Source organism: Gadus macrocephalus, chromosome 8, assembly GCF_031168955.1.
Source record: "Gadus macrocephalus chromosome 8, ASM3116895v1".
In the NCBI taxonomy this organism is placed as follows: Eukaryota; Metazoa; Chordata; class Actinopteri; order Gadiformes; family Gadidae; genus Gadus; species Gadus macrocephalus.
The window spans coordinates 13314012-13334872 of NC_082389.1; the positions used below are offsets into that span (position 1 = coordinate 13314012).

The window sequence follows — 20861 nt, forward strand, 5'->3', positions numbered from 1 at the left end:
CAATGCAAAGGTTTATGCTAAATGTAAGTATATGTATTAGTGATCTTTAACCACATATTAATTTATCTTCAAAGCTATACACTTGGAGTATTCAGAATGGTTGATATACTGACGAAAAATCAGGTATATTTTCTGATGGATGTGTAGTGACCATTGACGGGTCGTTGCCGGGGAACGAGTTGTCTCGAATAGCTCAGCGAGGCTCAACTACGGTATATGAAGAGCCGGCTCTTATCGGTGAGCTGAGCCAAATTATCAGACTCAATGAAAAAAGACGGAAAGCCCATCAACTTTTCCTAGGGCGTTGGCTCTTTAAATCCTACAACATTCTGAACGGATGGCCGGCGAGGTCAGCTGAACACTCAATATCCAATCACAGACGCGCATTTTAACAGCTGACACTTTTTTTCGTCTCCGACCAGGAAGCATAGCCAATCAACAACAATCAAGTCGCATACCCTTTCATTATGTAGCTTTACGTGTCAGTCTATTCGTGGTCTATGCGTTTGATACAGAATACTTTTTATTGTATCATGTTATGTTATCGTTGTGCTGTCATGTGATCCTTGGTGACAGTTCATTGAATAACCCAACTAGCCATCCTCACTCGCCTTGTGGTCGCCGCTCCCGAAACGCTCGTGGTAAGTGCCAACGTTGCTGGCAGCCGATGTTAATACCACACTGTGGTCATTGGCATTTGCCAGTGGCGTTAGCGTGTCGGTTTTATAGCTCCAAATGAGCGTATGAGTTTAAACGCATATAGGCGCAGTCTACCCACCAGCACGTCAAGTCTGAGAATGAATGTCCTCCAGCCAATCAAATGCATATCAACTAAACCCGTGGCATATAAGGAATAAAAAAGCTCAGTTAGGCTTATTTCAAACAGATGCAAGTATACAGGAATATGGGCTTCATTGGCTTTTCAAATGAAATACATTTTCTTATTGTGTGTGTGTGTGTGTGTGTTTCTGTTCTGAATTTGTTGAATTTATCCCAGTCGTGTTCTTCTGTGGTGTCCAGGTGGTTTTATATTTAGAGGCAGCAGCAGCCATGAGCGGGGAAGCCGAGGCTCTGCTGGTCGTGAACCAGCTGCGGGATCTGGCTGCAGACCCCATGAACCGGAGAGCAATCGTCCAGGACCAAGGCTGCTTGCCCGGACTCATCCTGTTCTTGGACCATCCCAACCCGCAAGTCGTTTACTCTGCCCTGCTTGTGAGTGTGACTTCATAGTGATGTGTGTTCATACATGCCACTTTCAGCCTCTGTTGTTATGATTGGGTGCAACTTTCAGCCTCTGTTGCTGGCTCCATTGTCACCACCAGGCACTGAGGTACTTGGCAGAATGTCGTGCCAACAGAGAGAAGATGGAGGGTGAGCTGGGCATGATGCTGAGCCTCCAGAACGTCATACAGAAGTAAGGGTTTGAGAATTACAATCTATGTCAAAATAAACCCCCGCTGGTGACATCAGATGTGGGCGCATCCAAATGTACAATGGCTGTAATGGGAAAATGATATTTGCCTTTCCCTGACCCCCTTGGTGTGGTCAGCTCCAACTGATGAGGCATCGCTACGTCTTCCCTTTATGACATAATGGGGAAGTCATCTATTGTTTACTACCATCTGGTTAACCAATGCTATCGTTTTTTTTTGGGAAGAAGAGCTGTTCTCAGCATTCATGAGACCTCTCTGCCACTGTATAAGAAGGCCTTGCTTTTGCCAATGCATTGGACTTCGCCGAGAGAGAGAGAGAGAGAGAGAGAGAGAGGAGAGAGAGAGAGAGAGAGAGAGAGAGAGAGAGAGAGGAGAGAGGAGAGAGAGAGAGAGAGAGAGAGAGAGAGAGAGAGAGAGAGAGAGAGAGGAGAGAGAGAGAGAGAGAGAGAGAGAGAGAAGAGAGAGAGAGAGAGAGAGAGAGAGAGAGAGAGAGAGAGAGAGAGAGAGGGAGGCGTGGTGCAAATTCCCACCACAATGGCTTTATCAACCTACCCAGTGGACTGTACCAACCCGGTTGGCGTGTCTACCCATCATGTATTCAGCTGGTCAGTGCCATGTGTCACTGCAACAATACCTGAGCACTCATCCCATGTGTTGTGTTGTGTCACAGATCCACCACCCCGGGGGAGACGAAGCTTCTGGCCTCGGAGGTATACGAGCTGCTCCAGGCATCCAGCGGGCCAGAGTCCGACCGGGCTGAAGGAGCTCCGTCTGGTAGGAGGAAAGCCCAGTTCTTTCTGGGCTCCACCAACAAGCGGGCCAAGACAGTGGTATTGCATATAGACGGGCTGGATGACTCTGTAAGTGGGCCCACAGTCAAAACCACAACACATGTCCACAAAGCATGCAAACATAAAGGAGGTTGGCGTGTTTGTTTTCATTGTCCCTCACAGCATCCTCTCCTCATGCTCTCAACAGAGTCACAGGACTCTGTGCGAAGAGGCCCTGCTGAAGATCCGCGGGGTTATAAGTTTCACCTTTCAGATGGCTGTCAAGAGGTGCATCGTTCGAATCCGCTCCGACCTCAAGGCGGAGGTGAGGCTCTTCCTTTCAGGTCATCTCATGCAGCCCATCCCTAATTTGGATATGCATAATTTGATACCCTATTAGAAGGCAGCGCATTTTTCAATTTCTTTGTCCCACTAGGGGAAATTTATTTTGCAGCCATGTTCACAAAATGACACACACAAGAGGCGACTTCCAAATCTTACCCCACAGAAGCTTAAAGGTTGGGTATGGAATTCTCTTTTTTGGCCATTTTTGCAAAATTACTTGAAATCCTTATCATAACCCACTTACAGCCACTGAGTTAGAAGTACTGACATGAAAATTAAACAAGTCAATCATCTGTGGAACGGGCAGGGCTCGAAAAACTCCCCCCCCCACCCCCCCCGAGTGGCATTGGACAGTAAGTACGTCAATCAAACGGTCGTACTGCACTCCCCCTCCCCCGCTCCCCGCGTGACCCCTTCGTGCACGTGCACATACTCAAAGCTCGTGACCCAGAGCAAGCTTCTGTTTGTTGTTATCCTGCGGTAGCTACTGGAGCTAGCTAATTAGCTAATCACTCGCTCTCGCGCATCTGTGTTCGCTCGTGCATGATTGCGCGTCCATGTACTTGGAATGGGTGGAGTCAGAGTCAGCGTTGAAGGAGAGGGGGTAGGACCACTTGAGTTGTGTATTTTCAAAATCTCCTGGCATTTCGCAAATCCCATACCCAACCTTTAAGCTATAGTTCTGTAACATAGTATGTAACATACATTGTTACATACATTATCTGTGGGGTTTGGCTTTGTTGAGCAATGGGATGGCTGAGGGGATTAGGCTTCAGATGAAAAGTAGCGGGGGAGTGGGTGAGTAATGTCCTGTGATATTGCATGACTGATTCGTGTGATGGCTTTGATGTTAAGTTCTTGTTTACAGTGAGCATGGCGAAGAAGCAAGTGGAGCAGTACAATATAATTTGTTGAACAATGCTGGTATACAGTAGTAGGAGTAAATGTATACCACTATAATCTAGAAAAAAAATGATCTGTGCGGTTTGTCCTCTAGGCGCTGGCGTCGGCCATTGCCTCTACCGAAGTTCTGACAGCCCAGCAGGTGGTGAAGGGAGAGAATGGCCAAGAGGTTAGTTCTGCAACTGGTGTCTCCCACAGTTGAGCCACTCTTGAACATGTGCATGTCCTACATCGACCCCGGTGCTTTTGGAAATAAAAAGGTTGTTCAGCAACTAGACTCTTAATTAGTAAAACAGTCCTATAGTTGTTAATGGTTGACATTAAACTCAATGTTCGACTTGAAGCATTCCCTCAACTACGCCCTTTGTTAAATTTTGCTCAGATTTTGATCCCCTTCACGGAGGACGGCTCTCTACAGGTGGAGCAGAACGTAGACCTGCCGGACTATCTGCCCGAGGAGGAGGCCCAGGCCGAGGAGCCCGACAAGGCAGTGACCCGGGTGGGCAACGGGCAGGATGGCGCTACCTGGCTAGGCACCGCTGCCAACTTCCTGTCTCGTTCCTTCTACTGGTGACCCAGTGGGGCCTCGCCAGCCCCAGGTCCAGAACCTGAGACTGGACGGACCAGCCTGACTGTTACCACGGAGACTTGTTACCACCCGTATTATTCCATGCTGCTGGTCATGCACACAGACAAGATCCCTCATGTACAGTATGAATTGCAGTCTGTTTTTGTCTGGCTGCCGTTCCAGAAAAACAGTGTGGATCTCTGTAAGGAGCAGACCCCCTTGATTGGAGCAGTATTCTGTTACACACCAAACTGTATTGTCCTTGTCATTACTTTTTTTAGGACCAAACCTTTTTGGAGATGCATGTGGAAATTTCACTTCTCAGAATGAGGCTTCAAAAACGTAAGGTGTCATGGATAAATATGTTGACCAAGAGATATAGTTGGGTTTCCAGTGCTGCATAACGTTAGCTGGAGCTCTCTGCTGGGCCTTTTGTTAAGTGGTATTTGGACCTGGTTGCTGTGTTTGGATTCTGAGTGACAAACATGTCCCCCTGATGGGTTTGATCTGCCGTGGGCGCGTGCATTATCGGGTGGCAGTGCATCACCTTGAACACGCCGTGTATAAGCTGTAGTACATAAATACTAACTGGCAAACAATCTGTAAGACCCTGAGGGAGGAAGTACTGGCCGTTAGAACGGGTTGTATTACACCAAGTACTTAGTGGCACACTGAATGACTTGAAGGATCATGTTGATGCGGTCCAGGACAGCCTGTACCCCAGCAGGTGAATGAACAGTAAAGCACCCAGTCATAAAGTCTCATTGCATAAGGTCACATGGTTATTTGCCGTTAGTCGGTTGAGGATCCGGCTCAACTCCAACCATGCATGAGATAAAACCAACGTCCCATTATGAAGTTAAATAGTCTATCAAGTTTAATGGTTCAATTGCTGGGGGACGAAAGGGTGTCAGAAGATGAACTGATGATCATATGGAAGATTGTGTAACATTTTACAATAAGGTTTCATGAAACTTTGGTCAACTATTGATTATTTAATTCAGTAATAAGCATTATTAAATAGCATTACCAAAGGAGGTATTGGGTTATGGTTAACCCCATCAATGATTTCCACACCAATAAGTAACTGTTAGTTAATGCTTATTATTGCGTTAACTAATGTGAATGCTGAATAAATGTAGCCTCGTTGTGAATGGTCAACAACTATGGTAACTGTCTCACTTGATATGGTACATTTTTTGTGTGTCTTGAAACCTCTCATACACCCTAAAGCCCTGGGGAATAGGAAGTCAATCATTCATACACGGATCAATATTTGTTACCACGAAAACCAGAAAAGACTCAAACAGACTCCCTATGCCTTAGGAATCTGACTGTGTTTTCGAAAGCTCTCTGGTATGTCTCCTTATTGTGCAATTATATATAAAGAGATGTGCCAACTGAGTGCAGTGACGCTGTAATGGTTTTTGTGTTGATCACATGACAGTATTCTGCAAATATTGACAATTCAATTTCATTTAAAACTGCTCAGGTGTGTGTGTGGCCCTGGAGTATTCAAGAGTATGTGGGCGGTTAATATAACGGGATGTATGTGTTCAATGCTTATCAGAGGATAAAGTGGTTGTGGTCCTATGTATTTTGCTCTTTTCTCCCTACATAACTTCTGGACCTTCCAGATTTTTGAATTTGTCCATATATAGATATAGATAGGTGTGTGTGTGTGTGTGTGTGTGTGTGTGTGTGTGTGTGTGTGTGTGTGTGTGTGTGTGTGTGTGTGTGTGTTGCCTACTTTTGTAAATAATAGATAATTAAGTGTATGGATTTCTCTTAAATATCTGCCTAAGAGATGAGGGTTCTTGTTGTATATTTTGAGTCACATTTGAACTAATTTGCTGGTAACCAAATATTTGGTGACATGTTCAATTTATGTCACATTAGTATTCAACATTACGTTCCCCAAAAGGCCGGTTTGGCAAAAAGAAAAGGCAGATTCCTAATGATAAGTTTCCATATCCCTGCGGTGTCAACTTGTATACGAAATCATTCCAGACGCTGACAACGGTGGGGGGTCTTCGGTTGGGTCATCTGTTGACATCACTTCCGTGTTGCTGAAGAACTCGATCTCGGGAGGAACCCAGTTGATCGCTTTCAGAGGGCTTTTCTTGACCCCGGGTATCCTGTTAACACACAACTTCTTCGAGCATTGTTTGTCGGACGTCCGATAGAGTTGTCATGTCGTGTATTCTGCTGCTGGTGCTGGTTGGCGTCCTGTCCCTCGCGTGGCTGCTAGGACGGCGGAGAAGGTGAGTGTTAAGGAAAGAAAACATGGAAAGTAGTAAGCGCGGTCGCATAATGGGATACAACTCCGCAGAGATCTGCTGGAAGTGTGGAACGTGCTGGAACGGTTACCTTTGGGAAGTGTTCTCCGGTGGTGGGACAACTTCACCTGCCACCTAAATAATTTCGGTTCACGGCTTGACAACTGCTGAGATGTTGAAGTACCCGATCTGTTTGATCTCAGGCGTGTTTAGTATCTTTAAAAAAAAAAAAAATCTTTACAATTATTAGTTGATACTCGAAAACAAGTATAAAGTATTAAAACAACAATCAGACCAGACTCCTATGGTGGATTACAGATGTTGTGGTTTCGGGATACACGCGTTTTGAATTTCGTTCTCTCAATGTATCTCTACAACGAAAAGTCATTCCCACAAGGCAATCGATTGGCCTGAGCGACAGTCTGTCACCAAAGCCAGAGACGCGTCATCTTTGTTGACTCCAATGGAAAAAAATATATACCGGCATATTAAATAAATAACAAACATATGTTTTATTGTCTCCTGTCTGAATATGATATCATTTAAAAATTTCTACTGCAGATTCCTGCACATCCAAGTCAAAGAGAGACACGTTAGCAAGCAAAGAGTGAACAATAAAGTGGTTTTAAATGCGAATGTCTATCATTGTATAGGCTATATTAATAAGTGCAGGGTGCATATTAATTGTACCCAGAAAGATTTATTGAATTAAATATATTTGCAATTGATTTCCTAAATCAACTCGATAATCACCATCATGCTGGTGCTGTTGCTGGGCCATTGACCCATTTTGGCAATCATTATTGATCCCGGTGGTTTGACCCGTTCTTCTGTCATATCTGAAATTCATAAAGATTACATTTGTCAACAATAGATTACGTAGCCCCCTAGTTATCATGGGATAAACAATATTGAAACAACCAGGATATAAAGAAATTGTGAGAAAATAATTCAAACTGAATTTTTAATTTACATTTACCTTTAGGCCATTAGGCAGACGCTTTTATCGAAAGCCGGGTAAAATAAGTACATGGAATTTTTTTGTAGATATCTGTAATTCCAGTTTAATTCGACTCAATTCAAGGTATCAACATCCCTTTTCAGATATCTTAAATTAAGTTTTGACTAGGTGAAATGACGTTGTAGATATCTAGATATCTACAATTCAGTTGCAGATATCCGTAATTCACATAGTGGATATCTGCAATTGAATTGTAGATATCTGTAATGAGAAACCCCATAGACATGAATGGCAACCATAGAGTTGCAGATATCTCCAATTTTAGATATCTCTAATCAAAATCTATTACTTGATAATAGATATCTACAATTAAATTATGACTATCCCTAACTCCAGTTTGAGAGTGCTACAACGTCATGTTGTCATAATTCCAGTTAGAGATATCTACAACGTCATTTCGCCTAGTCAAAACTTAATTTAAGATATCTGAAAAGGTACATGTAGATATCTTGAATTGAGGTGAATTAAAGATATCTTGAACTGGAATTGTGACTAGTCATAATCAAATTGTAGATATCTCAAACTGGAATTACAGATATCTACAATTCAGTTGCAGTTATCCGTAATTCAAATCTGTAATGAGAAACCCCATAGACATGAATGGCAAAAGTGACGTCATTTCTCCTAGGAGGAATTTCTTAGTGGATATCTGAAATGACAATTGTGGATAGGAAGAATGTAGTTGCGGATATCCGAAATGTCAATTTTGACTAGGCAAAACTGAATTACAGATATCTGCAACCCATATCCAGTCTAGTGAATTTATGTAAAATTGGCTTGCCATAGGTGAGTGACTTTTAGGTGAGCCAAAGAATAAAAAAAAAAATATATATATCTATATTGCGTTACTCGCGCGATAAAAAAATGAACGCTGTTAAAATTGGTTTGCGTTAACGCGTTTAACTGACAGCACTAATCTAAACAAAATGAAGCAACTGTCCCAGATTTCAAACTGCATTTGAAATAGACCTTGAGACTCACAACAAATGAACGCTATAGGACAGTGATCATGATCTGCCTCAATATCAGAATAACAACCATAGGTCAAATAGCAATAACTGGTGGAATGACCATAAAGTAGGTCTGTATGTGCCGTGTATTAAGCTTGTCCAGGCCCTGCAAGTTAGGATGTAGGCTATGAATCTGAATACATTTTTAGGTAGGGGCCATCCCCAAAATGCACCAGCATACAGGAAATCACATACTGAATTCCAATTTTCTGAGACAGTGACCAGTAGGTCCATGTGAGGGCAATCTTTCCCTGGCATTAGGAGGATCTCAGTCTTGTTGAAGTTAAGCTTCAGGTGATGGGAAGTCGTCCAAGTGCTGACGTCTGCCAGACATTCTGGGATGTCTCAACCAGGGTTTTGTCAGAGGAGGGGGAAAGAGAGGAATAGCTGAGTGTCGTCAGCGTAGCAGTGATATGAAAAACGTTCTGATGTGATTACAGAGCCAAGGGATCTGGGGTCTCATTTATAAAACTGTGCGTGGGATCGTTACTAAAAGTGTACGCACGCCCAAAAGCCAAGTTTTGCGTGCGCCAGAAAATATTCGGATTTATAAAACCCTGCGTACGCACACCGTACGCAATCTTTGCTTTATAAATCACAGAGTGCGTACAAGTGTGCGCAGCTGAATCAGCTTCACGTTCCGCCCTGTACACGCCCCTTTTTAACCATAAATGGTCAATGCAAATTATCTCATGAACGCGATCTGCATATAAAACAGACTCAGATGCAAGTATTATGACTTGTCGGAAACAATGGCAGAAGTACTGAGAAAAGCAAAAAAGCGACATTTCACGGAGGTTGAAGTGGAGACACTTGTGGGTGAGATGGAGGCCCGAAAAGTAGTTTTGTTCGGCGGTCACGGGATTGGGATCGCCAACAACAAAAAGCAGAGTGAGTGGCTGCAGCAGTGAACTCTGTCAGTAGCACGGAGCGCACAGTCCCAGAATTAAAAAAGAAGTGGTCTGACATAAAGGTACATATTTTTATGTACCAATAAATCGTTATGGTCCGTAAAGACCCTATCCCTCCGAATCCTGCCATTTGCATGGTCCGCCAGAAGTGCCATATGGTGCAGCATTACCACGGCGCTCACCTCTGTATTTATAGGGTTACGGTAATAAGACTGACAGAGAACACCTTGGATAATCAGTTTGTAATCACCCACGTAAAATGTTCTTGAACATAACCCCTTTTTAATGCCTGATTTGTCATGAAAGCATCAAGAGTAACGGACAACGATTGTGATGAGGAGTGTGGCTTGGTTTTCCACACTTGGGATTTAATTGACATTTGATTATGTGTTGACAGTGTCACATGAAAATATTATGTTTTTGACACATGTTGGACAGATGCTTTATACCATGCAGTCGCGCCGTCAGTGGAGAGTATGGAGTGACGGGATTAAATATAGAGAATTTTTTTTTATTTCTATTCTACGGAGATGTTTCTGGAGTTATAACTGAGAAATAACGCAGTTGACTTAAATCATTCTGATTACATAGATTTAACGCATGATACGGGTTGAAATAAAATTTATGAAGGGCGATGATAAAACATAATCGTTCTTCTCACTCTACAATTCTTCTGTCTGACTTCAGTTCACCACCACACCATCTGTGTCGCCAATTCTCCAAACCATGCGTACGCATGGGTCAGAGTTTGCTTAGGGCTGCGCACATTTTCCCGTCAAGTTGTTTTTTTATAGATCACAACCTTGGCGTGGAAAGTCACGTACGCCAATTTCAGCCCTGTTTTGTGCGTACGCAATGGTTATAAATGAGACCCCTGGTATGTAGGGAGAACAGAAGGGGTCCCAGTACAGAGCCTTGAGGGACACCAGTGTCAAGAGTGCAGGGTTTGGACAAGGAGCCATTCCATGTGACCTGATAGGTGCGATTCGTCAGGAAGGATGAGATCCAGCATATTTCAAATTTTGAAACATTCCTTCCCTTCCCCTCCCTCGAAATATATCAGTCAACATCAGGATTTGATGTACGGAAGCAAATTATGGCCACATGTGAATTTATTTGGAGTTCTGAGTTTAACGTCAGAATTCTGAGGTTTAAGTCAGAGTTCTGACTTTAATCTCAGGGAAATGGGAGTCAATAGCACGACCCATGATGCAAAAGTCATTCTTTCTCCAGTGGGGAGAAGGTAAAGACGTAGTCGGGAGTAAACGGGCAGGAATCGGAAAACCGGTAACCGTAAATATCACTCGGAAAAGAGGCTTGTAACATTGTGACAAAATCCAAAGAGATATCCGACCAGGGGAGATGAGGCAACGGGAGTGGACACAGGAGACCAGGAGGTGGGTGACGAGATACCTTGCTCTGGGCGCACAGAGGACAGACGGCAACATATTCTCCAACCTCCCTCTCCATGAACGGCCACCAGAAGCGTTGCTTAACCTGAACATAAACAGAGTACGCCTTATTTCAGGGTGTCAGGAGAGGAGGGAGGTATGGGCCCAGTGGATGACCTAAGCACGATGAGAAACCGGAACAAACAGCCGGTTCGGGGGACAGCCGTCCGGTACTTGAACATTACCAGTCCATCTGAATGTTATCAGCAGAGACAATAAACCCCAGAAAAGGGACAGTGGTGTTGTGGAATTCACACTTCTCAGCCTTTACGCCTTTAAGCCGGTGGTCGGGGAGCCACTGCAGAACTTGGTGGACATGCTTGACATGAGTCTCTTCATCAGGGGAGAAGATAAGGATATCATCAAAATAAACAAAAACAAATTGGTTAAAATACTCTCCGGGAACATCGTTCACCAGATCGCGTTCAAACACCGCTGGAGAATTTGTAAGACAAAGAAAAAAAGAAAAAAATCCTTCTTGCCAACGAAGAAAAACTCTGCTCCCGCTGGGAAGAGGACGGAAGAATGATGCCGGAAAAGTCTTTATAATCTTTCTCAGCCTCCTTCTCTGCACTGAATAGAGACGACCTTTGGGAGCTGAAGTTCCAGGGAGCAGATCCATGGGACATAGGGTCATAGGGTCGGTGTGTTAAGGCAGGGAAATGGCTCAAGCCTTGCTGAACACCTCCTTGAGGTCGAGGTAACAGGACGTGACCCCGCAGAGATCCGGAACGACCTAGGAACCCTGGGTCGAGAAGGCTCTCGGGCAGAAACAGACAGGAAACAGTTAGAAGAAAATATAAATTAATTCATGTATTTTTGACCAAATTTCTGGCCAAAACTAATTAAAGAAGAGGGATTATTTCCCGGCTCACTATGCCGCCAGAACCTTGGTACCCTCCCCTTAAGGTTGTATCAGCGATTCTAGGCCGAAACATAAATGATCACATTCATCTAATCTTTCCTCACTTTCCGCTAGCTGCCTGCCCAATAAGCAGGCCGTCAAAAAAACTTGTCTCTGTAGGCAGCCTATGATCCGAGATCGTACACAAAACCAAATGGTACCATCAACCACTCAAAACCCAATTTCCAACCAATCATCGACAAGGGGTGGGTGTTGTGGGGTTTTGCGCTGTGTTCATGATAGTTTTTATTGGATGCACAAAACACGCAAGGGAAGGGCGAGCTGGCTCTGTTTGTTTGGGACAAGCCCCCAGGAACAGTGCATACTTCCACAATCCACCAGTGCTCGCCGGCCAAGCCTGGTATTGCAGCTGTTCAAGCGGGCTGTGGACGGGTCCCTCGATTCAATGGGCCCAGAAGTAGATATCTCCGTTCACTCCAATACAAGTGGGGAACAGGAATGTGTCTCCACAAAAAATGACTGGATATCAATCAAAGGTTCATAATTATCTTTATGCCATGTACTTAAAAAGTTTTCTCTTTCCAAAACGCCACCTCAAGCGTTTTATTAGCCGTTTTGTGTTATTATTTTTTGCTGGAGAAGGAGGGGTGGGCAGCTGAAAGGAGTCGTAGTGAAACAAATGTTGTTTCCGCCCGGCATTCGAGAGGGCCTAGTGCACGGCTCCGTTAACTTCTCGTGCCGGAGGTTTTTCCTTTTACTTAACATGAATGACGTTGATGGTTTTTAGGCACTGTGTTGACTTTTTATCACTAAAAGTGTCTTTAGTGATAAGGGATTTTGAGACTGGTTCAGCTGCTGCTCAATGACTCTCATGTTCCTCTGCTTGCGATGATTGCGATTCATCATTTATTGATCCATTTATTCAAAAGATCCAAAGACAAAGAACGGGTGCATTACGGTATCTTTTTTATAATATTGTTAATAGCCTAATAAACATTTCAGTAGGCTACTCCAACCTCGTTGCTGATCAATATGTAACCATTTATTTGTATATAAATTAATGATAGCATTTTTCGTAAATAGTTGGATTGAATCTGTTTCTTAAGCAATAACATTGAACTGTATTGTTTTCTAGGCCTACATACATTTACTATGTTGTTGGTATTATATGTTATATGGAGCCATCTATCATATTTATGAAGTTAACTTATACTTCCTTGGTCGGTAAACAATGCAACTGCGATCGCTCAGACCTCTCGCTAATGATGCTACAATGCTAACAACGCTAAAAATCAAGAATATTTCTGCATCCGGTACGTCATGAACTAGGGCGTGGCTAGGCTCCCATGATGCGGAAGCATATATCTCCTTGAGGTTGCCCTGCACCATTGAGCAGTTTACATAGGAATGAATGGGCGCCATTTTGGAATCCGGTGTCCATTCTATAATATGTCCATGGTTTGGGATCTCGCTTCAAATACAGAAGTGACGTCACCCAACATCGCTGATACCTAAACTGTAAAGTAAACGATCTGAAAACTAGGCAACTAGATCTCCCTCCCCTTTGACTTACGCATGATGATTAAGAAATCTTTGTAACCGCTGACACTAATGATTAGGGCTGAGTAAAAATATCGATTCATCAATGCACTGCAATTTACTTGTTCTCGATGCAATTTAGATTCAGAACATTTTTTGATTTTTTTTTTTGATTATTTCCATAAAAAAAAAAAAAAGAAAGCATACTCAGTGATTGCAATCTAGAAGTGAGTATTCATAAATGTACATGCCCTTTTACATTTGTCCATGTTATGATTATTACTTTTATGCTGCTAGTTTATCTCAGGAACAATACCATAGGCTACAATGGTGCATTCACTTTTTGCTAGTTAAAGCACAATGAAATGGTTAATTCATTTTGAAATGGTTAATTCTAAATAATATTTAGGTGTTTTTGTTATCTGCACGTATTATTGAATCGATATTGAAGCAATTGGATCAATATTGAATCGATATCGAATCGAATGAAGACCTAAAGAATCTAAGTTAAGTGAATTGTGAGGTACCTGGCAATACCCAGCCCTACTAATTATAACCTCTGGGGCTCATGAAACCAATATGACTAAACCTGAATATATAAACTTGAATTGCAAAGTCAACTTGTTGAAATGTTGAAATAAAGTAAGTGTCAGTTCTCAATGATTGTGAGTCCCTTGATGGGATGACTGAAAATCCGTAGGGCTGATGGGTCAATGAGATCAAACATTAACAGACGTGTAGCAATATTATATCAATATGATGAAGCACTTTTTTGAAAAGCCAGTGCTGTAAAGTTGTCTCCTCTACTGATCTCTGAACTATACTGAACTTGATGGAAGTCAGCTGAAGTCAGCTGGAACTTCAAATGATTTTTACTTTAATTAAGCTTGGCGTTTAGTTCATGGGGCCACTGGAGTGATGCCCCTCATGAAAGCTATCATGGCTGCTTGCAGCCAATGTAAATAAACTTCTGGCGCAGCAATTCATGGCAATGATTAATAACTAGACATAACTTGGTGTAATTATTGAATGTATTTCAGTTTTCCCCGAACCAAGCCACAAACCACTATGTACAAAGTGTGCCCTGGCTACTAATCATGATTTTAGTTTAACCTAAAGTGATCAGCCTGTGCTATTAGCTGAACAGTACTTTCCTGTACTTTGGCAGAAGAGAAGGCGAGCCCCCGCTGATCCAAGGCTGGATTCCCTATCTCGGCAAGGCTTTGGACTTCAGACTGGATTCACAAGCATTTCTTAAAAATAATCAGGAAAAATATGGAGACGTGTTCACTGTGTATATAGCAGGTTGGTATTTAAAATGGTTTAATTCAAATCAATTCTGCAATTCTTCTAGTATAGCGGCAGATCAGGTCCATCACTTAAGTAATTCAACTCAATATGTTCTCTTTCTCTCTCCAGGTAAATACATGACTTTCATTATGAACCCTCTGATGTACCCCTCCATCATGAAATACGGCCGACAGCTGGACTTCCACGAATTCGCCGACCAGGTGGCGCCGGCAACCTTCGGCTACCCAGCTGTTGGCAGCGGTCGCTTCCCGGAAATGGGCGACCAGATCCAGCGCTCCTTCCGGCTCCTGCAGGGGGAGAACCTGGTGCTGCTGGCGGAGTGCATGATGGCCAACCTGAACCTGGTCCTCCGTCAAGACTTTCTTGGTGGGGAGGGGGAGCGAGGTACCGGGGTGGTCGGGATGGGCTGGTCTACCGGCGGCCTGTACGACTTCTGCAACAGCGTCATGTTCGAGGCCACCTTCCTCACCCTGTACGGCATGCCGGCCCCCGCCCGCCGGCACAGCGACATGGCCACCCTGCGCCATCACTTCACCAAGTTTGATGACATGTTCCCCCTGCTGGTGGGGCGCATCCCCATCTGGCTGCTTGGCCGGACCAAGGCCGTCCGGGAGACCCTGATCCGCTACTTCCTGCCCCAGAGGATGATGTGCTGGTCCAACACCTCGCAGTTCATTGCCCGGCGGGCGGAGGTGTTGGAGCAGTACGACACGCTCAGTGACACCGATAAGGCAGGTATGTCGACTGCTTGTCTAGATCCAGGGCTTTACAGATAATGTGAATAGCCTCAGCCTAATAAAAAAAGAAGTAATCTTTAAAAAGTTATCTTCACTTGTGCAAGGCTTACTTGCATCATACTAGAATTAGATGTTCTTGCTACACAATATGCAGAATTCAGGTTGAATCCACAAAAAGGTCAATAGGCCTACATTGTAATCTGTAATAAAACGTATTAACGAGGAAGAACATTCTTCAACCACATGTGTAGGCAAAAAAATAGTCAGCCGGTTCATTGTCATCATCCATCCACTCTCACTACTGTTGTGTTGTGGCGTTTGCAGTTTTGTTGTGGCGTTTACACTTGAGTTGTGCCTTTGCATTTGTGTTGTCTTTTTTTAATTTGTGTTGTGTCATTGCAGTTATGTTGTGTCTTTGCATTTGTGTTCTGGCTTTTGCAGTTGTGTTGTGGTGTTTGCAGTTGTGGCTTTGCATTTGAGATTTCCATTAAAGGGCATGTGTTTTTGGAAATATGCAAAGCATTTTGGATGTGCATTTCTCTGGATACGTCCCGACCCCTTTAGGCAAGGCTCCGGGGAAAGTGCTGTGTGCAGGTTCTAGCGATAGGGAACACAAGTGTATGACCCGTTTGTGTTGGCCTGCAGCTCACCACTTCGCCATTCTGTGGGCTTCTGTGGGGAACACAGTCCCGGCCACCTTCTGGGCTCTCTACTACCTGATCAACCAGAAGGATGCGCTGCAGGCTGTTCGCAATGAGCTTCACCAAGTCCTCAAGCTCCCTGAAGCCCAGGGCCCCCAACAACCTGAAGTGATTGTCAGCAAGGAGCAACTGGATCAGCTCCTCCTCATGGGTGAGTTCAGATTAAAGATCCCATGGCATGAAAATTTCACTTTCTGAGGTTTTCTAACACTAATTTGAGTTCCCTTAGCCTACCTATGCTCCCCCAGTAGCTAGAAATGTGTTGGGTGTCAAACAAGCATTAGACATTCTGCTCCGCCTTTGAAAAAAACGTTTTGGAATTTTCCCCGTATGTCGTCATAAGGGGAGATGCCACCTCCCCTTTCCCTGCGTTGCCAGCCCAGAGAATTTGGCCCGCCAATGAGCTACGACCCTGCGAGCACCGCATGTGTTTGTGTGTGTGTGATTACACACACTGTAACGCAAGTGTTGTACACTTCTTTGTTATTTAGATAAGCGTTCTGCTGTTGGTGTTATGGCGAATAACACGTCTCTGGTATTTCCACAACGACTGTAGTTGGGTTTATCTCAACCATTGTTGAGAAGGAATTGGGGGAAAGGAAACTTTGGCTTTGACTCCCTGAAGTACATGAACCACGAAATGGAGTTGAAAGGAATTGTTGCCCGCGAATGTCTCCCCCTTGAGCCCCACTTCCCGCTGCCGAGGGACCACCCTCTTGGCGCTGCCCGCTGCCGAAGGCGGTGGTGCCTCGGCAGCGAGGCTCCGGCGGGAGAAATTCGCGGTCAACAATCGCGGGCAACAATCCCTTTCTCCTCCATGTAGTGGTTCAGTCTACTTCAGATTGATGTGGACGTGGAAGAACCAGAGACGTCGGAGAACCCGACTCAGTCGTTTGAGATTCATAATATCGTCTGGAGGGGCACACAGCTTTTGGCTGTGATAATATATATTATATGATATACATCTATGTATTATATGATATTACTTAGATATAGAGCTCCTGGACAACCGAGTGTTCTAGAATATTTACAGAACACGGCCAAAGGCTGTGTGCGCCTCGCCATTGCGATACATCCACTGTAAACAGAGCACATGGTACCATGGCTGCAAGCTGATCAGGGCCACACCCCCACCCTCTTCCTTGACCCGCCTCTTTCTTCCTCATTTGCCTAAACGGCGCGTTTAGGGAAATCTCAATGTGCGACTTGCTCGTAGTGGCTGTAATTGTGCACCACTGCTGAATTTCGGGAACGTCTTCAAATACTGTGTTAGGGGCCCACTGATATCTATATTAAAGCATCCATAAAGTAGCATGCCATAGGACCTTTAATATTGAGCCCCCAGTACAGTCTGTTAGTGGTGGACACTGGGAACTGCTGAGCACATCCACATGCTTCTGCTGGTTGGCACTGAGAGCTGTCAAGTACAACCAAAGTCTTGGTGGACACTGGGAGCTCCCCAGGACCCCCAATATCTTAACTTCAATATCTTCAGGAAATCAATAAGATGTTTGCATAGCAATGTGAATAATACATTTGATGTTGGCATGCCAATGTCAATAATCAATTCGATATCAGCTTAGCAATGTAAATAATCCATTACATATTAGCATATCAATGTAAATCATAAATTAGATGTTAGCATAACGATGTGCGGCGTCCTCTCTTCCAGACAGCGCCGTCAACGAGAGCCTCCGTCTCTCCTCTGCGTCCATGAACATCCGCGTGGCCCAGGAGGACTTCTCTCTGCGGCTGGACGAGGAGCGCTCGGCGCCCGTCAGGAAGGGGGACGTCATCGCCCTCTACCCTCAGACGATGCACATGGACCCCGAGATCTTCACAGACCCTGAGGTAGGACCTCATTCCCGCTTCGTCACCCAAACATTGGAAACTATTGAGCAAACTATTAAGTTAACATATTCTATTTGTGCACTGAGGATGTTAGGCTTTCGTGCAGCTTTCACTGACGTAGTGTTTGGGGGCTTGGCTGATAAACACGATCCTGTTATTACTGGAACTGTAGTTGTGTTTGCATGGGAATGTGTGCCTGTAAAAAGGGAAGGAGTTGTAGCACCTGTGGCCAATTGTCTAACATGGGATTAGTTGTATTTGTAAATAGATTAAGTATATATTATAAGTTTTAAGTGATACCAAGAAAGTGGCAAACTCGAACTCGACTGTGGCGTGCTGCAGTTCCAAACTGCAAAACCAAAAGTTCCCATTTGAAAATAACCCACATGTTGACCTTCACTCCATCTCCATGGCAACAGACATACAAGTATGACCGCTTCATCGAGGGAGGACGAGAGAAGACAGACTTTTTCAAGCACGGACAGAGGCTCAAGTACTACCGCATGCCGTTCGGGTCGGGCTCCTCCATGTGCCCTGGCCGGTTCTTCGCCATCAATGAGATCAAGCAGTTCCTGTGTCTGCTGCTGCTGTACCTGGACCTGGAGATGGCGCAGGGCCAGGAGAAGGCCCAGCTGGACAACAGCAGAGCAGGCCTCGGCATCCTACTGCCTACCAAAGACGTGCGCTTTTGCTATAGAATTCGGTAGCGATTCCAGGAGAACTTGGACCATCGATGCCCGAACTCGACAAGGCGATCCCCAGACCACTCACGTTAAGGGTCCAACATTTGAGTCGAAGCTAACAGGCTTGATCTTCCACAAGAATGAAGCATTATTCTCGATTATCTTCAGCTTTACTCACTTAATGTGACACTTATTATAAGTGAGGATACATATTTGCGTCCTCGCTTATCCTCCGCTTTACTCACTTAATGGAACACTTATTATAAGTCGGAAATCTATGGGCGTGGTTATATCTATTGGTCGCAATAACAAGATAACACATGTTACATTCCAGACTGAGAAAACCGCGATGCATCACAGGTGCATCACGATGCAAGTGTGGAAATACTGTGAAACTGCTTTGCAGTGCATTATCGTTATGAAGTTTTGCATTATATAGGAACCAGATCTGTGCATTCAGATTTTGAACAGCACTACATTTGGACGACCCCAATTAGTGCACTGTGAAGTGAATGAGTGAGCCCTTAGAGAAACGGACCATGCCTGGGCGTCTCACCAGCTGGAAGAATATGATCCAGGGCACCAGGCTTGGAGAGCAGAGATCATTTAGTGCAAGTATCTCTGATCATGTTTAGTCTATTTTAGTAGCACTTAATCATAGCTAGGCTCAAAGGACTTCACAGCCCCACGTTATACTAAATCATATAACCCCAAGACCTCTAAATGGTGTGGACAAAATCCATTAGAAGGAGCACAGGAGAGAAATTCCTCCCTTTTGGAACCGTAAAGATTGCAATAGGTGCAAAACACGCAGACATGATGCAAGGAAAAAGTGGTTATGATGAAGCAGTAACATGTATGCAACCATTTTTTCCCTTTAAATGCCTGATGAAAGACAACTACAGAAGAAAGCGAAGAAGAAGAAATAACATTACAGAGATGATGGAATGTCATTGGAAATCCAAATGAAATAGATCCTGACATCATATAGAAGCAGCTGTTTCACCGAAACACTACATTTCAGTATATTTCAGCCGTATTACGGGTCAAACACTCGTATTCCATATCACTACAACCTTTACACAGTACTTTCCCCAGAGCCTTGTCCAAAGAACCGCATATCCAAATCGCTTTGCAAAATCGAAAAAACACAAGCCCATCAATGGCAAACTCAAGGACATGCTTTTGTTTTTATGTAATACATAAAAACAAAATGTTTTTATGGATTACATACACATGCATACAATACATTTTGGGTTGTGTGGCTAATGTTTCACTAAAGTATTCAAAGCTGCAAATGAAATAAAGATGCATACAGACAAACGGCGATGTAGCGGTTGTATATTCCTTCTCGGAGATTGGGGGTGCAGACTTGCCCGGTGTTTATGGAAGTTCACAGCTCAATAAGGCGGTATGATAATGCAGAGTCAAATACCTTGGGAACAAACGCAGGATTCAGCTTTAATACAACTTTTGAGTTCCCCCGCAAAAACTGCATACACGCCGGAATGGCGTGTATGCGCATGGATGTCACTCACGCGTTTAGCCGAGGCCAACGCAAGCAGCAAAGCCGTCTTATACGAGAGCATCTTAAGCTCTACCTGGTGTAAGGGCTCAAACGGTGACGTGATGGCGCATCAAGCACCCTAGATAAATCCCACGGAACAGACAAGTTCCGCGACACCGGCCCAAGACTTTGTGCATCTTTCATAAACCGGCAAACGATAGGATGCTGGCCTGCCATTTTGTCCCCAAAAAATGTGACAAGCCGATATAGCGGCCAAGTACACGTTGACAGAGAAAGCCTTGCCTTTATCAAGCAGGACCTGTAGAAACGTCAAAATAACAGGTACGGGACTCTGGAAAGCTATTTCCCCAGCTTTCACACACCACTCCTCGAACGTACGCCATTTCCGGTCATATGCGTAACGTGTAGAGGAAGCCCTGGCGCCCTGGATAGTCGTAATGACATTCCAAGGGAGTCCAGAAGTCGATAGGTTCATCCTCTCACGGGCCAGGCCCTCAGAGCCATGCGCTCCAGATGAGGATGGAAGATTTCCCCGTGCGCTTGCGTCAGGAGATCCCTGCGTAAAGGCAGAGGCCAAGGCTGGCTGCACAGCAACTGGACTATTTCTGCCAACCAATATTTCCCCGGCCAACGGGGGGCTATCAGTGCATGACCCCTCTCTCGCAGCCTGGCGAGAGTAGGAATGATCAGTTCTAATTAGGGAAAAGCGTACAGGAGGATGCGCGGGTACTCGTATGCCAAAGCATCCAGCCCCATCCGGGAGCTCCGACCGGTTAGGGAACCGAACAGAGGGCACTGAGGAGTGTTCTCCTCCGATGCAAAGAGATCGACCTCCGCCCGACCGTATCTCTCCCATATCTGGTTCACGACCACACTGTGGAGTTTCCAGTCCTTGTAGCGAGGGTCGCCCCTGGACATCAAATCTGCTCCCCAGTTGCGTACGCTCGGCACGTGA

General features: G+C 44.6%; 2 protein-coding genes and 1 long non-coding RNA gene across 13 annotated transcripts; 2 read left to right on the forward strand and 1 right to left on the reverse strand.

Moving 5' to 3' along the window:
• The first annotated feature begins 47 nt into the window (after nt 1–47).
• On the forward strand, nt 48–5205 carry LOC132463205 (armadillo repeat-containing protein 1-like). Of its 11 annotated transcripts, none has more exons than XR_009526985.1 (8): nt 48–641; nt 998–1212; nt 1323–1414; nt 2104–2207; nt 2412–2528; nt 2640–2721; nt 3546–3620; nt 3834–3869. XR_009526985.1 is itself a non-coding variant. In XM_060059176.1 (8 exons), exons 1-8 carry the CDS (start codon nt 539–541, stop codon nt 4023–4025), a joined length of 1071 nt encoding a protein of 356 aa, XP_059915159.1. In that variant the 5' UTR covers nt 48–538; the 3' UTR covers nt 4026–5205. The 11 variants fall into 11 exon arrangements, 9 of the variants coding, with proteins under 9 accessions (XP_059915159.1, XP_059915157.1, XP_059915160.1 ...); XM_060059176.1 differs by having other exon boundaries at nt 2104–2293; nt 2640–2726; nt 3834–5205; XM_060059174.1 differs by having other exon boundaries at nt 2104–2293; nt 3834–5205.
• Nucleotides 5206–6137: 932 nt separating this feature from the next.
• LOC132463209 (uncharacterized) lies at nt 6138–8213 on the reverse strand. The gene is made up of 2 exons (XR_009526987.1): nt 6390–8213; nt 6138–6263 (listed from the first exon to the last, which is right to left on the reverse strand). It is a non-coding gene; the product is annotated as an uncharacterized LOC132463209 (long non-coding RNA).
• LOC132463202 (cytochrome P450 7B1) lies at nt 6143–19701 on the forward strand. Its single transcript, XM_060059168.1, has 6 exons — nt 6143–6283; nt 14264–14400; nt 14515–15141; nt 15789–15995; nt 17517–17695; nt 18115–19701. Exons 1-6 carry the CDS (start codon nt 6213–6215, stop codon nt 18400–18402), a joined length of 1509 nt encoding a protein of 502 aa, XP_059915151.1. The 5' UTR covers nt 6143–6212; the 3' UTR covers nt 18403–19701.
• The last annotated feature ends 1160 nt before the right edge of the window (nt 19702–20861 follow it).

Coding starts and splice junctions, on each gene's coding strand:
- LOC132463202 (XM_060059168.1), top strand. CDS start 6,213: ATGTCGTGTATTCTGCTGCTGGTGCTGGTTGGCGTCCTGTCCCTCGCG. Junction 15,142..15,788: donor CAGTGACACCGATAAGGCAG/GTATGTCGACTG, acceptor GTTGGCCTGCAG/CTCACCACTTCGCCATTCTG. Junction 15,996..17,516: donor GGATCAGCTCCTCCTCATGG/GTGAGTTCAGAT, acceptor CCTCTCTTCCAG/ACAGCGCCGTCAACGAGAGC.
- LOC132463205 (XM_060059174.1), top strand. CDS start 539: ATGTTATCGTTGTGCTGTCATGTGATCCTTGGTGACAGTTCATTGAAT. Junction 642..997: donor CCGCTCCCGAAACGCTCGTG/GTAAGTGCCAAC, acceptor AATTTATCCCAG/TCGTGTTCTTCTGTGGTGTC. Junction 3,621..3,833: donor AGGGAGAGAATGGCCAAGAG/GTTAGTTCTGCA, acceptor AATTTTGCTCAG/ATTTTGATCCCCTTCACGGA.